Source organism: Cebus imitator, unplaced genomic scaffold (genome assembly GCF_001604975.1).
Source record: "Cebus imitator isolate Cc_AM_T3 unplaced genomic scaffold, Cebus_imitator-1.0 Scaffold181, whole genome shotgun sequence".
Classification (NCBI taxonomy): domain Eukaryota; kingdom Metazoa; phylum Chordata; class Mammalia; order Primates; family Cebidae; genus Cebus; species Cebus imitator.
In genome coordinates, this window is record NW_016107496.1 from 3,037,457 (window position 1) to 3,049,965 (window position 12,509).

The 12,509-nt window shown below is 51.1% G+C and overlaps 1 protein-coding gene across 1 annotated transcript in view; it reads right to left on the minus strand.

Moving 5' to 3' along the window:
* POU6F1 (POU class 6 homeobox 1) overlaps nt 1-12,509 on the minus strand; it is a 33,742-nt gene that overhangs the window by 9,358 nt on the left and 11,875 nt on the right. Inside the window, exons 2-8 of the mRNA XM_037744661.1 lie at nt 12,195-12,289; nt 9,934-10,129; nt 4,658-4,779; nt 3,552-3,777; nt 2,774-3,027; nt 2,005-2,133; nt 862-1,080 (exon numbers count right to left, since the gene is read on the minus strand). Coding sequence (XP_037600589.1) covers nt 862-1,080; nt 2,005-2,133; nt 2,774-3,027; nt 3,552-3,777; nt 4,658-4,779; nt 9,934-10,129; nt 12,195-12,242 — 1,194 coding nt within the window. The 5' untranslated portion in view covers nt 12,243-12,289. The remainder of the gene's footprint in view (nt 1-861; nt 1,081-2,004; nt 2,134-2,773; nt 3,028-3,551; nt 3,778-4,657; nt 4,780-9,933; nt 10,130-12,194; nt 12,290-12,509) is intronic.

Sequence of the window (12,509 nt, forward strand, 5' to 3'; positions counted from 1 at the left end):
CCATATGTACCCCAAAACCTAAAATGCAATAAAATAAATTAAAAAAAAAAAAGAGATGGGGTCTTGCTGTGTTGTCCAGGTTGGAGTGCAGTGGCTGTTCACAGCCATGATCATCGTACACGGCAGCCTTGAACTCTTTGCCTCAAGTGATCCTCCGTCTCAGCCTCCTGAGTGGCTGGGACTATACAGGTGAGCACCACCACGCCTGGCTTCATCTCTTTATGATGGTCCAACGTCCCTTATCTATGAAGCGTTGCTAACTCCCAAGTTTGTAGAGAGCTCTTTTCTCTGGGGCCCCAAACCACCTTATTTGTGTGTCCCTGTGAGTTTTTCCCACTGACTTGTAACTGTCTCTAATGTCAAGCTACCTAAGGCTAGGAGGGCATCTTATTCATCTTTGTGTTTTCAGCCCTTGGGAAAAAGTAGGCACTCAAAAAATACTCCTAGAATGAGCAACGAGTAAATCAAAGCCACAGTGCCAAGTGGAGGGGTGGAGGGATGGAGGGGTAGAGGAGGGGGTACAAAACTGACTTCCCAGGGCTTTTCGGAAGGTTGTTCACCCTAAAGCTGATCCTGGTCCAGTCTACTTTGACCATCACCTACCTCCCTGACCTTCTTAGAACAGCACTGGCCTCTGAGGGCACATACACACATGTTGATTGTGTGTGAGTAGGGGGTCTCGTGGTGCTGTTTCCCTGGGAAGAACCTGTGTGGACGCAGGTGGGCTTTCTACTCTGGGACCTCCCTGACTTTAGGAGGTACCTGGCTCTCCTAGGAGTTTCAGAAGACACTGTCCTGCCTGGCAGTCTGGAGGGACACAGCCGTGCCAAATAGCAGAGCCTGCCCCACCTCCCACCCCACCCCCAGCCCTTGTACCTCACTCTTAGCAGGGGACTCAGGTGTGCTTGGCTTCCGGACAGCCACAGGTGGAGGCAGGGGGCTGCTGGCCAGGGTTGCAATCACCTGGCCCTGGGCGTTCAACAACAGTTGGGGGGTCACGGCTTGGACCTGGAGGCTTTGGGCTGGTGCTGGAGCCGCCACACTAGCTGAGTTCACTACCCATGGAAGGGTTCCAATAACCTGGGAGGAAATAAGGCAGGGACCCCAGGAGTGAGGATAGTGTCCAGCTCCACCCCAAACCCAAATCCCCACACCACCAGGGAAAGAGACTAATAGACAAATCACTCAACCCACTCTGGCCTGTTTCTGCATTAGTAAAATGCAGGATTCACACTCTGGAGGCTACTTCCTTTATTCCAGCCTCAGAGCTATGGTGGAGCAGGAATATGTCTGGATATGGATTCAGAGAGACCTGCCTTGTTCTGCCACATTTTAGCTGTGTGGCTTAATTGCTCTGACCTCAGCCTTTTGTCCTGTAAGATGAGAATAAAAATCTCCATCTAGCCAGGTGAGGGGGCTCATGCCTGTAATCCCAGCACTTTGGGAGGCTGAGACAGGTGGATCACGAGGTCAGGGGTTCAAGACCAACCTGGCCAAGATGATGAAACCCTGTCTCTACTAAAAACACAAAAATTAGCCAGGCCTGGTGGTGGCTACTAGGGAAGCTGAGGCAGGGAACTGCTTGAACCCAGGAGGTGGAGGTTGCAGTGAGCTGAGATCGCGCCACTGCACTCCTACCTGGGCAACAGAGCTCTCTACAAAACAGAGTGAGACTCTGTCTAAAAAAAAAATAATCTGCATCTAATAGATTTGTACTCCAAATAAAGTGAGATGATGTATGAGAAAGCACCTAGCACAAAGCCTGACCACAAGATGGGTGCTCCAAAAATGAAAACCCCCACCTAAAGTGAGCACCTCCAGGACAGGGAGGTGGCTACACCGCTGCCCGGCTTTAGCACTGGCAGAAAGCCGCCACACCGGAGACAAGAACAACAGCTTGACGTCTGTTCAAGTTTCTATAACCCACAGCCCACATCCTGGCTGCCTTCCCCTGGCCAGCCTCTCCACAGTCCCCACCCTCCAGCCCTGTCTTTGGCCACTTGCCTGTCCCTGAGCATTGGTGAGGATCTGACTGCTGATCCCTGGCATGCTGGGAATGGCGCTGGTAATGACCGGAGCTGTAGTGAGGGAGCCCAGGATCTGGGTCTGTCCCCCGAGGGAAGCAGCACTGATCTGTGGGTGGAGGAAGAGCCTTGCTCAGAAGCCAAGGGGTGAGAAGAGCCCTGGGCAGAGGGAAGAGGGCACTGGGGTAGGTGAATGTGAATGTGCGCTTCAGGCTCATGTCTACCGGCTGGATGGTTTCCAGGGCTAGGGGCTGCCGGGGTCAGCAGGGAAGGGCGGGGCCGCAGTCATGGAAAAATAACTCTGGTTAATCTCTCAGGCCAGGCCTGGGAGGGTAGAAGGGCCACACTGGAGAGGCTGATGTGATCCTAGTCACATCTAACAGCTCCCACTGCCAGGCCAGGAGCCATACTGGACAGACACCGGCATAGAGCTGTAAGCTCTGGCTGCACTTTAGTGACAGCCCACAAGTTTTCAATCCCCAGACGTCATCCCACCCTCCAAGACTGGTCCAGTGGTTGAGGTTCTGAAGAATGTGCCCAGCCCTCTTGGCAGAGGTTGTCTGCTTTTATCTGGGATGGACGGGCTGGTAGCTGTGAGAAGGCCTCAGAGGGAGCCCATCTCTGCTGATGTGTTGGAAAAGGGCTGTTTTCGGGGGGGGCTCGTCCTTCACTGTGGGAAGGGTCAGTTCCACCCTTGGCCCATGAGTCCGTCCATCCCTGGTCAGCCCTGGGTGAGGGCAGCAGCTTACGATTCCTGGGCTAAATGCGAAGCCTGCAGGCTGGACGGTGATCTGTGGGGGGGTGTCCACTGGCTTGGGGGTAGGGGCAGCAGCGGTGGCAGCAGTGGGCTGTGGGAGGATGGCAGGTGTGGTCTGCAGCAGCGGCTGGGTCTGGAACAGCGTCTGGGGCTGGGCTGGTGGCCGGGGTTGGGCCGTCGAGGAGGCCTGTACTGGCGGGGCAGCTTGTACGGGTGCCGGAAGAGCGGTGTTCAGCACAGCAGCTGCTATGGAGCAAGGCAGAGACAGAGGTGCTCAAACACCTAGCCACTGCCCACAGCGGCTCCAATCCCAAGGGATCTGGCACAAGAAGGAGAGGGGGTAGGGGCAGTGGGCACAGTGGGGCAGGCAGCCATGATTCCCTTGATCCTTGAAGGGCTGGCGCGTGCCAGCATCTCTCATCCCCCCTCCCTGGGGCCAGGAGATGTGTAGGTTCAAGAACCAGACGTTGACTCTTCTCGCATTTCTTCCCAGGAGGCTGGTCATGGGGTGAGTTCTGGCGCAGGGGAAGAGGGGCAGTCTCAGACAGCTGGCTGAAGTAAAACAGGCCTGCAGGGCCAGCGTGGTGTCACAGCCTACAGTCCCGAGGTGGTGCAGCAGCTCTGCGGCCAGGTGCCCAAGACACCGGATCCGGACTCCAGGGCGGTTGCCCCGGGTGGGCCGTGGGTTCTGAGTCCAACATGGCAAGCTCACGTGCAGGGGTGCAGGGTGGTGGGGGGCCTGGTGCAGTCCTGGGAAGAGTTGCCGTTACCTTGGAGACCGGCTAAAGGTGGCTTGAAAATTCCCCCCGTAGGAGAAGCAGCGGTCAGTCCTGGGAGGGCAGCCACGGTTGCTGCAGGAATTGTCCACACGGCCAGCCCCTGCTGACCAGCCACTTGACCTGCAATACTGATGGGGATAAGAAGAGGTTGAGTAACTGCCCCTGCTGGAACCATAACTCCTGTCAGAACTGTGGCTAAGTTTTCCTGAGTCAAGACCTGCAAAAGCAAACAAGATTTCAAAAAGAAAAGAAAAAATAAAAAATCAACATTGACAGCGCAAACACTGGGTCTCTGAGACCCAGCTGAGCACAAACAAAGCATTCTGAGGGCAATGGGGCAAAGGCCACATGAGGATGGGGAAGAGCCAAACCCTAGCTGGAGGCCCAAATGTTTGAGGGGGTGCCTGGACCGACTGTCCTGCCTCCAGAGAAGTCGCCCAAATCCAGGGCAAGGCAGCCCTGCTCATAGGAAGGGAAGGGGGCACATGTCTCCCACACCAGAGTCTGCTGCCTGCCAGGCCTTCCTCGGGCCCTTGCTGACAGGCCAGGGAGCAGAGGCTGATGGAACCAAGTGGTCAAGGGCCCACAGAGGCCTCCAAGAAGTTTCTGATGCACCATGCCCTTGGCTGGATGCCTTGGAGTCAGGGCATGTAGGGAAAGGCACAGAGAATGCTGCCTGCCTTCAAGATCCTGAAGGCAGCCTCTCACGGTGCTGGGGCCACTCCCTGGCTCTAAATGAGGACTCTGAACAATCCATTAACTCTTTCCAGGCACCCACTGGAGGGCCAGCAAGGGTATTCATTCAGTCATTCAATAAACAAAAACTCTGGCTGCATGAAAGAGTTAATGTTATTTCTACAATCCTGGCTGGACCCAAGGAGATGATCCTGCAAATGCAGATCCCCTTTTCCAAATGGGCCTGATCTAGGCAGGGGTGAGGCTGGAGGTGCCTAGTAGGAGAGTCCCTCCCTCAAGCCACAGCCCCTTCCCCATCCTGCCCAGTGAAGTTCCCAGATCCCATGGCTTCCCCATGCTGGCTGTCCCATGCCCCACTCCTGCCCTCGACCCTCTGTCCAGCTCCCAGGGGCAGCCCTTACCTGGGGGGCAGCTTGTACAGCCAGTGGTGTCAGGGTCTGCGATGCCTGAGGCTGGCTTGGGGCTTGGCTGAAGGTGGCAATGGCAGGGGCAGGGCTCGGAGGGATCCCCGGGGGTGACTTCACTTCACAAGGCATTGAGAGAAAGAAGGACAAAGATTGAACCTGACATGAGTGGAAGGGTCACCGCAGCAGTACATGACATCCCATCTGCAGCCTGAAGCAGTGACCCTCAGTCCCATGCTGCATTGCTACAGAGACCCAGATCGATCGTTGGCCTTCCCTGGCCCATGAGACAGCTTTCTGAATGCTACAGTAGTGAGGCTAGGAGGCTGGGGAGCCCTGTGCCAGCTCTGGAAGGTTAACCACCCCTTCCCACATCTAGCTGAAGGAGATATGTGGGTGAGTGTTAGCCCTCATTTCCTGGCCCTGTAAGAACTGTCACATTGTCTACAGAGGGGCCTGAAGCACACACACGTCAGGGAGGGCTGGAGCTAGAATTGATGGGAGCAGCTATCTTTGGTTCATCCAGCTACTGAATCACTGTTTGCCTCAACTCCAGGCTACTTTTTGATGCAGCTGCTGGCTTGGGGAAGGGGCAGGAGTCCCTGACGGGCAAAGTCCTGCAAGCAACAGTCCCTGAAAATTGGACAGGTCTGTGCTGCACTACAAGATCACAGGGGCTCTCCAGGACAGCCAGCTTTTCTCTGCTATTCCGAGATCTAAAGTCAAGTGAGCAGCTTCGATGAGCTTCTAAAGGAACTTCCTGTGATCTGCCGCGTTTTGCCTGTTCTTGGTACCTTGGCCTATGCAGGTACTGGGGTACCCCACCAGGAAACTTCTTCACAGCCACACAACAAGGAGAAGGGTTATTATTTAATATACGGTGAGTTAAAAGGATCCTAGGAGTTGAGTGATGGATATTGGACCAGATACTGGCTTCTTTTAAAAAAAATTTTTTTTTTTGAGACAGAGTTTCTCTCTTATTACCCAGGCTGGAGTGCAATGGCGCGATCTCGGCTCACTGCAAACTCCGCCTCCAGGGATCAAGGGATTCTCCCGCTTCAGCCTCCCAAGTAGTTGAGATTACAGGTGCATACCACCATGACCGGCTAATTTTTTTCTTGTATTTTTAGTAGAGACGAGGTTTCACCGTGTTGGCCAGGCTAGTCTCAAACTCCTGACCTTAAGTGATCTCCCCGCCCCAGCCTCCCAAAGTGCTGGGTTTACAGGCATGAGCCACCATGCCTGGCCAGATTAGTGGCTTCTTAATACTGCTGGGCATATATTTCTAGGCTTTAATCTGGGCCTACTGAATCAGAATGTCCAGGAGTGGAGGCTAGTTAGCTCGCCTCTCTTTTTCCCTTTAAAGCTTCCCCTGCGATATGGCCAAGAGTGGGAACCACTAAAGCACATAACTGCAAGGGTCTGTCCAACCCTGCAGTCCTGGCCCATGTTTTAATTTGGGAAGGTGTCAACCTAACGCAGGACTATACTGTTCACAGCATATAACAATAAAACCCAGGTAGTTTAAGGAATTAAAGAGACAAGCATACACCAACAAAGGCCTTATAAAATAGTAAAAGAAAACAAAATAACAAGTTTATCTCCTCTGTGGGGGGGAAGATACATTTCTGGCTACTGAAAAAAAAAAATCAGGCTGGGTGCAGTAGCTCATGCCTGTAATCCCAGCACTTTGGGCAGCTGAGGAGTTGCCAGACCAGCCTGAGCAACAAAACAAGATGCTATCTCTACGAAAAAAATAAAAATGAATTAAAAAAATAAAACAGAAAAAAATCAGCAAACACAGAGAGCCTGAACATATGAAAAATTTTTAAAACATTTTGTTGGACAAAATGCAAGAAAACACAAGCAAGTAAGTGAGAAAATGGGAAAGTGACAAACATAAATGATGAAAGATTACCCTGTAAAGAAGCAAAATATTTGTTTTATTAGGGCATATTTAGCAGGACCACAGAGTCCAAGGTTTTACATACATTAGGGCTTCTACTGCTTCCTGCTAGACTGTACGGAAAGACTAAATGAACTCACAGAACCATCACCAATGTACCTGCTTCTCCACAGCACCACTCAATAGTTTTGTTTGGTTTTGTTTTTTTGAGACAGGGTCTCACTCTGTCATCCAGGCTGGAGTGCAGTGATGCGATCTCAGCTTCCCAGGCTCAAGTGATCCTCCCACCTCAGCCTCCCGAGTAGCTGTAACTATAGGCATGTGCCACCACTCCTGGCTAATTTTTTATTTTTTTGTAGAGAGGGGGTTTTGCCATGTTCCCCAGGCTGGTCTGGAACTCTTGAGCTCAAGCAGTCTGCCTGCCTCAGCTTCCCGAAGTGCTGGGACTATAGGCATGAGCCACCATGCCCACCCACCAATATAGGTTTTATCACCACTTATTTATTTCCTGGCTTAACAGGAATGTCACACTTTAAAGTCAATTACTTTTCTTCTCATTGATAGCAAGATTTTTTATTTTTCCATGAAATGATTTCCTCCTATGTTAATAATTAATTTCCCTTCAAAGGGAATTTTATTTATTTTATTTTTATTATTTTTTGAGATGGAATCTTGCTCTGTTGCCCAGGCTGTAGTGCAATGGTGCAATCTCAGCTCACTGCAACCTCTGCCTCCTGCCGGGTTAAAGTGATTCTCCTGCTTCAGCCTCCAGAGCAGCTGGGACTACAGGAGTGCACCACCACGCCGGGCTAATTTGTATACTTTTAGCAGAGATGGGGTTTTACCATGTTGGCCAGGCTGGTTTCAAACTCCTGACCTCAGGAGATCTGCCTGTCTAGGCCTCCCAAAGTGCTGGGATTACAGGTGTGAGCCACTGTGCCTAGCCTCAAAGGAAATTTTAGTAGACTATATCACACACAAAATTTTTTTTTTTTTTTGAGACGGAGTTTCACTCTTGTTACCCAGGCTGGAGTGCAATGGCGCGATCTCGGCTCACCGCAACCTCCGCCTCCTGGGTTCAGGCAATTCTCCTGCCTCAGCCTCCTGAGTAGCTGGGATTACAGGCACGTGCCACCATGCCCAGCTAATTTTTTGTAGTTTTAGTAGAGACGGGCTAGTAGAGACGGGGTTTCACCATGTTGACCAGGATGGTCTCGATCTCTTGACCTCGTGATCCACCCGCCTCGGCCTCCCAAAGTGCTGGGATTACAGGCTTGAGCCACCGCACCCGGCCTAAAATTTTTTAAAGGACCAATACAAAAACATTCAAAGTAGCACTGTTTATGAAAATGAAAACCCAGACAATTTGACAAAGGCCAAAACCAGAAGCAGGTGTGTGACTCTATGTCAATAAAAGACACACATACATGAAATTATGTGGTGGTGTCATACTATTTAGTCTACCTTTAGTGGCCACACCAATAAAAATTTGTATGTGTGACAAAGACTGGATTGTAATTTAGAGTGAGTGACACAAACCAATAGATTCTGTTTTCATCCTGAAAAAGTTTCCTGTTACTTAGTTTTGTTTTTATTTTTTATTTTATTTATTTATTTTTGAGATGGAGTTTGCTCTGTCACCCAGGCTGGAGAGCAATGGTGTGGTCTAGGCTCACTGCAACCTCCACCTCCCAGGTTCAAGCCACTCTCCCGCCTCAGCCTCCCAAGTAGGTGTGACTACAGATGGGTGCCACCACACCCGGCTAATTTTTGTATTTTTAGTTGAGACGGGGTTTCACTATGTTGGCCAGGCTGGTCTCAAACTCCTGACCTCATGATCCACCTGCCTTGGCCTCCCAAAGTGCTGGGATTACAGGCGTGAGCCATTGCACCTGGCGGGAAACCCTTCTTAACACTGCACACCTAGAAAGTTTCCATCACTCTAAGCTGGCAGCTTAGGTGGTGCCATCAAAATACCTCCCTTAGCTTCTTGATGATGACTAAAATTCCTTTATAGAGGAGGAGCCTTTTGTGAAAGGCTTAGACACACAAACCCCTGGAAGAAGACGCACACTACACAAACACTCATGAAAATCATTGAATTAGGGTCCATTTCGGAGAGCGGATTTGGATAAGGAGCAGAATTAAGGCACCAGAGAAAATGAGCTATGAAGATGGATAAGTGGGTGAAAGGGAAGTGAGGGCACAGTGAATACACTTGAGAAACCTCCCCTGTTTTCTGAAAAGGGGTTCCACTCCACAGTGACTATGCTGAATGGAAGGACTGGCAAACGCAGGGTGCTTGTCTTCCCTGCCTGTTCTCCAGGGCACTGCCCCTTGGGAACAGGTGATGACCCATCCTGGCCTCAACATGGAAGCAGAGCATTTCCAGGCTAGGGAAAAATGGTCGTGTCTCTTGTCATTCCTTTATCCAAAAAGAAAAGAAAATGACTAAGGTTACTAGGGTTCCAAGGAATTCACATACCGATGTGAAGGTAGAGCAAGTAATGTGTGCTCATGCGGTTTTCTTGTTAAGGAGCTGTTGCTCTCTGAAGTTTGCACATTCTCATTTGCTTTCTTCTTGCCTTTTCTTCTTGACCCACCCCCACCAGTCCAGATCTCCAGTCAACGGGAGGGGGAATGTACAGCAGAAGTCAAGGGGAAATGAATTGGGGTGTTCTGGGGAAACTAAAAAAGAAGGCCCAAGGCTTCCTGCAAAAGGAGATGACTACTCTGCAAGTGTTATAAGGAAGACTGATGAGAGGGTGCCCCAAGGCCAGGGAGCAGTGCCTGATCCCCCATAGCTCAGCCTCTTCAACAGCCCAGGCTGTTCCACTGCAATACTGCAAGAGAATCACCCTCACGCCTTAAGGTCATCTTTGGAGAGGGATATCACCTATAAATCGATGGGGTTCTACAAGATCCTACCTAATCTGTATTTAATCTGAGGCAGGTAAGATGCCCTCCCATCCTCCTCAGCTCCTGGGACTTCCCAGCTCTGCTACAAAAAAGACTGAGTTGGAAAGGCTGGCAGGATGCTGAAGGTCCAGTCCTCTCTGGGCCTGAGAATGTGGTTTAGATCTAGGACCCCCTGAGGTTGATTCAATCCCCTGCGCTGAGTGCTGCCAGTCTCCTCCCACCTCACCCTGATCCATGCCAGTTTAGGCCAGGAAGTGACTCAAACTAGATCTAAAGCTCCAGAAACAAAGAGTGTAGAGGAGCCCTGACAGCTGACCAGAGGCACAGGCTGTGGCCAGAGGCTGTCCTGTGGGCAGGCAGACAAGACCCTAAAACCACCTGGGCCCCAGGGACCACGGGACTCAGGACTCAGGTGGAGCAGTACCAGGTGGGGGCGATGGCCTCGTACCAGTTGCCTCTGCAGAGGAGCCCAGGTTGTCTGGCCCAGCTTCACCAGCAGCTTGACTGGCTTCAGCAGGGTCTCCACTCTGGGAGCCCTCGGCAGCCACGCCCTCCAGAACTTTGCTCTCTTCCTCAGCAGGGAGCTGGGCATCCACTCCGACTTCCAGCACTCGGATGGTCTCATGACCTGACATCACGATGACCTGCAAGCAGAGGATGGAGACACTGCTGGGGGATGGGCTGGTAGAGCCACAGGATCCAAAGCTCTGGGTATGGCTGGGGGAAAGGTGGGGGGACTTCGGGATGTAGACCTTCTGTCCAGAGGGCTGTGTGCTCTGTGAGAATTCCAGAGCCTGGAGCAGGCTGCAGCTCCCTGATTCTAGGGAAGGAGCTGCTGGAGGAAAGCAGGCCCTGGTGACAGGGAGAAGGGCCTGACACAAGCTAGAAAATGTCCCCCAGAGCCAGACCATTTGGGAGCTAATTTCTCTTTGTTCCATCTCTTGGACTCAGTGCAGGGAGTGGTGGATGGCTTATCCTACAACTTGGAAGGATGTCCTCTTGGCAGCTAGGATATTGGCACGTGGCTCTGAGGGCTCCTAACATGGTACCCACAGCTTAAGATGGGCCAGGAAGCAAATCCCTCTTCACTTCCCTTGAAACTATCTGAAAGTTCCTCAAAGATAAAGGGATGGAACATGAATGCTTTACAATGCTGAGTAACTTTTTTTTTTAATTTTTTTTTTTTTGAGACGGAGTTTCACTCTTGTTACCCAGGCTGGAGTGCAATGGCACGATCTCAGCTCACTGCAACCTCCGCCTCCTGGGTTCAGGCAATTCTCCTGCCTCAGCCTCCTGAGTAGCTGGGATTACAGGCACGCACCACCATGCCCAGCTAATTTTTTGTATTTTTAGTAGAGATAGGGTTTTACCATGTTGACCAGGATGGTCTCGATCTCTTGACCTCGTGATCCACCCACCTCGGCCTCCCAAAGTGCTGGGATTACAGGCTTGAGCCACCGTGCCCGGCCCAATGCTGAGTAACTTTTATGGCCCATGATTCCTTTATTTCCAGAACTCTGGAGTAAAGGCTCAATTTCCCTGCAAGCTAAATTCCTGAAACAAAGGTCAAGAATCCGTAAGAGGCAGGCTGTCCTTCTCTGCCTGGCGCCGCTCCTGGACTGCAGCTTTTTATCCTGTGGGCCTGTGGCTCCTGTCCTGCCACCTGCTGTGGGCATGCTCAGACCTCAAGGGCAATCTCCATGCATGAGCAATGCAGGCGGACCTTGAGCCTCCTCAGAACACTCGGTCTCCCTCCCATGCCCAGACGCCCCACACTGGCTCTTCAGCAGCAGCACAGTAGCCCTGCCAACTGGGCCATTCAAGAATCAGAGACAAAGTCTGTGAATTAAACAGCTTTGTGTCAGGCCTCTCTGCAACTGGCCTGTGCCTGAAATCACTCTCACAACACGCTCTTTAAGCCTGAAAGTGGATCCAGCCAAACTGGGCTGGAAAAACTGACAATGTGACCCATCAGGAGAATATGAGATGAGTGAATACATCCCAAAAGCAGCTCTTGTGCTGCCTCCAGCTTCCCTATGAGGGACTTCACTCCAATTTCAGAGAAGTTCATTCTTTTTTATTTTTGGAGACAGAGTCTTGCTCTGTCACCCAGGCTGGAGTGCAGTGGAACGATCTCAGCTCACTGTAACCTGCACCTCCTGGGTTCAAGTGACTCTCCTGCCTCAGCCTCCTAAGTAGCTGGGATTACAGGTGCCCACCACCACCCCTGGCTTTTTGTGTTTTTAGTAGAGATGGGGTTTCACCATGTTGCCCCGGCTGGTCTTGAACTCCTGACCTCAGGTGACCCACCACCTTGGCCTCCCAAAGTGCTGGGATTATAGGCATGAGCCACCATGCCAGGCCTTTTTTTCTCCTTTTAAAAAAATGACACAGTCATTTGCAAAAAACAAAAAAGAAAATGTGTGTAAGCAAGACGAAAAACTAAAGAGTAAATTACCTGATGCCAAAACTTTCCCCATGTAAACTTAAGCATGTGATGTACATTTTGATTTCACATCTCAAAGTCACAGCTTAACTCCCCAAACTCAAGCCCTGAGAAATCCTAAGTGGCAAGTACCCCTGGAGAGGTGAAGTGGCCGTGAACTCTGGTAAGAAACAGATAATGAGGGGCCCTGTGGAGTCTTCCTCCTTTGCCCACACCCCTCGCTCCATCACCCTTACCCCCCACTTTTCCACCCCAGAAGATACCTGCTCATTGACAGTCAGAGATGACTCTGACCCAGCTCCAGGATCCATGGTCACTTGTCAGGGTTGGGTGGGGGCCGGCCCACACCTAGCACATCCTGGGTAAGATGGGATTGGAAAGGCAAAGGCTGATGTAACACAGTAATACAATTTCTATACCATCTAGAAAAGTCAGAATAGAATCATAGAAAGACAGAGAAGCTAGGTTCTCCCAAGTATCTGTAGAAGTAAAAAAAACCCCAAAAAACAGGATTCATTTTTTTTTTTTTTTTTTTTTTTGTGACAGCGTTTCGCCCTTGTTGCCCAGGCTGGAGTGCA